The sequence below is a fragment of the Volvox carteri genome (genome assembly GCF_000143455.1).
Source record: "Volvox carteri f. nagariensis unplaced genomic scaffold VOLCAscaffold_59, whole genome shotgun sequence".
Classification (NCBI taxonomy): Eukaryota; Viridiplantae; Chlorophyta; class Chlorophyceae; order Chlamydomonadales; family Volvocaceae; genus Volvox; species Volvox carteri.
In genome coordinates this window covers 754,832-757,952 of record NW_003307602.1, presented here as the reverse complement: position 1 = coordinate 757,952, position 3,121 = coordinate 754,832, and the positions used below count along the sequence as shown (strand labels likewise).

Here is a 3,121-nt window from a genome sequence, read left to right as displayed (position 1 = left end):
TGATACCAGTCTTTCCTTTCAGAAGTGCAATGCACGCTGCATGAGAGTGCTGTGAAACACACCTACAACCATGCCAGCAACATGCAGCAATGGTTGCGCGTCTTGATAACAGCACACTGCTATCGTTGGCCTGCCGTGCCGACCGAAGCTGCATGTGCCCAGGTGTAATGCCGCTTGGTGATTATACAAGGAATTGCGTGACCTTGTAGGGCTCCTCTTGGGTCGGATGAAGGCCAGCACCACCCTTGCTGGCAATGCGGTGTACGTTGCCCATGCCCGCTGCTTATGAAGGCTGCTCTCAGCAAGCCACGCAAGCGAATATTCTATTCTCCATTGAAAGTTTCCTTTCTTAACATTGACGCTTTCTCCCCATGTCACCGCGAGCTATCCTTTATATTGGTGTTTATCTTTATCTTTTTTAATTGTCTTTCTTCTTTCTTTTTGTTTTTGTTTTCGCAATTTTTAAGCAGCCATTATTAAGCAGTTCAATAGTTTGTGGACTCCTGCATGCCAAGGGACATGCAGACGCGCCCGCACGCTGTGGTGTTTGGCAGTAGCGGGGGCAACCCGCTAGCCGGTCCCCACAACAGCCAATCCAGCGACCGTCAACGCCCGCCCGCGAATTTTCCACAGTCATAATGCTTCTCCCACCAGCACTTCTGGCTCTTGAAGGTCAGTCCCTTTGCACGGCCTGCCGAGGGCTTCACATTTTGGGCATGATAATCAAGCCGCTTCAGCTCCCGATTGAATATCGCCCGCCCGCGAATTTTACGCACATACGTGTAAAGCCCATGTTCCCGGCTTTTGAGAGCTGGCCTTTGCGCGGCTGGCCATGGCCTTCGCATTTTGGAGTTGTACGGAGGTTTTATTGGGCAGTCATACCTTGCATCTCGTTTGTATGAGAGCTGCTTAGGGTTTTGTGTTTCACTACGTACTGTAAGGACACAACGCATTCAACTCCAAGAAGTAACGCGGCGGGACAGTACTTGCCGCAGCTGTACATCAAGGAAAAGCGAGGGTGCAGTATGCAGGTAGGTCATTTGTCATGAAATTGTAAAGGAACACACATCTTATTGTTGACTTAGATACGACGGAGCGAAGCGATCGGAGTCTCTAAGTCTGGTTCTGTGCGACTGTCGTACAACCGTATTGGAATGGCGAGTACTAATTGCTTCAGCTCTTTCGTTTCAGGCATTCTGCCTTTCACTCAGTAGAGCTTCAGCTTGTAGCTGACAGCTTTCTCTTTTTGCTGTTCAATCTCGGATAGAGCATCGTGCTCGCCATCGAAGCCCCACCTAGTCATCACCATCTGTTTCAAGTTCCTGTAGTCTTTCGTTTTCTAATGTCAGCGTTGAACAACGAGCAAGTGCAGCAAAGGCAAGGTACGGCCGCCCAAGATGGCGCCAATTTAGTGATCAACGCCACCACCGGCTTTGCGGGTCCCTCCACCAGCGAGGCTGGTGGCATCACTTTCCCACCACTCCCCAACCGAACTTCTCCACCGGCCGGCAGCCCCGCCACTGGAGCGGCGGTGGTTACCACCGCCATCCAGCAGAACATAACTCCATTGCAGCAACAGATGGCAGAGCAGAGCCAGCTTTTGGCCTCCATGGCCAAGGTAATAACAGCGGGTCAAAATCCGGCAGCCACTGTGCTGTCGCCAGCCCAGGCCGCGGCGGCATCGGTCGCACCCGACAAGGCTAAAAGGAGCAAAGAGAAAAGGAAGAAGAAGGAAGAAAGCTCCAGCTCGAGTTCATCATCAAGCAGCGACGACGAAGCTCCGGAGAGATTGCGGCGCCTGGTGGACCGAATCGAGGCCCAACAGCCCACTGACCCGTCGGGCTTCCGCAAGCAAATTTTCCATGGTTTTGCCACGCAGGGCAAACTGGCTTTAGCATTGCTGGCAGAGGATCCGCCGAATGTCAAGGGCGCCACTAAGGTTCTCAAGCCTTTGATTCGCCGTGCGGAGGTCGGCATGGCGGTCACTAACACCTTGGCGGCCGAGCCGCGCATTGGCCTCGCTGCCGCCGACATCTGCTTCAGCATTTTGTGTAATGAGGACAAGTTCCGGGACAAGACAAAACCCCGGAAATTGGTAGACGGCGTCAAGGACCAAGCGCTAAAGCGCGCTGCCAGCCGCTCAGGTGGGGGAGCAGGCGGTCACGGCACTGGCGGTGATGGAGCAGGCGGCTCGCGAGGGGGTGGAGCGCGCGGCGGCTCTGGGTATGACTACAGGAGGCGCGAAGATGATGCCGGCCGTAATGCGAGAGATGAAAAGCGGCGGCGTTGAGCGTTGTACACAGGCCTGCGCGCCTTTGGTTTTCGCCTTTCTGCGAGCTGCACCTTCATTCGCTTTGGCTGTCTGGTTGTGCGCCCGCGTGCGCGTTGACCTCATCTAGTGCGCCCGTGTGCGCCTTGGCCATTTGGTTGTGCGCCCGCGTGCGTGTTGGCCCCGTCTAGTGCGCCCGCGTGCGCGTTGGCCTCGTCTAGTGCGCCCGCGTGCGCCTTGGCCCATCACTGTGCGCCCGCGTGCGCTTCGGCCTCACCTGCTGTGCGCCCGCGTGCGCCTAGGCCCCATCGCTGTGCGCCTGTGTGCGCGTCATGACTTTGGTTGTCAAGCTGCCTTTGGTCGTGGACAAGGCCTTGGTCTTCTTTGGAGAATTATGGAGCGTGCTCGCGCTTGTCTTTCGTGGCCCGTCCTTCACGTCTATGAGTTTTTTGCAGTCGCTTTCAAGGTCGGCGTAGGCCATCTATCAAGAGAGTTCCCCCATGTTCGTTTTCGGGACGGAGGCCTTTTCCTGCTGGTGTTAACAGGCGGTTGGGCAGGTTAATTAGCCGCTCTTTCTATGAAAGGCTCTGGCTCTTTTCCGGTTTGTGGCGTTGGTGCTGTTCTGCACTATTTTTTCGTTCTTGTGGCGAGGCGGCTCGCCGGCCGGTGGAGAAGGACTTTCCATAGCTGTGACCTATCAGTTCTCACGCTTCGGTTTCTCTCTCGGTTATTCGGAACTTGTTTTCGCGCGGTCAGGCGATATCTGTAGTTACTCTGGTTCTCGCCCTTTGCCTCTCTTCGCCTCGCTCCGCAAGTCGCATAAGGGATCGCACAACCTCAACCACACCATGA

The 3,121-nt window shown here is 55.3% G+C and overlaps 1 protein-coding gene across 1 annotated transcript in view; it reads left to right on the top strand.

Annotated features, from left to right (window-relative positions):
* Positions 1 to 1,342: 1,342 nt before the first annotated feature.
* VOLCADRAFT_97306 (uncharacterized protein) overlaps positions 1,343 to 3,121 on the top strand; it is a gene marked incomplete at both ends in the record, with an annotated part of 5,410 nt that continues 3,631 nt past the window's right edge. The window contains 2 exons of the mRNA XM_002956291.1: positions 1,343 to 2,144; positions 2,572 to 2,826. Coding sequence (XP_002956337.1) covers positions 1,343 to 2,144; positions 2,572 to 2,826 — 1,057 coding nt within the window. The remainder of the gene's footprint in view (positions 2,145 to 2,571; positions 2,827 to 3,121) is intronic.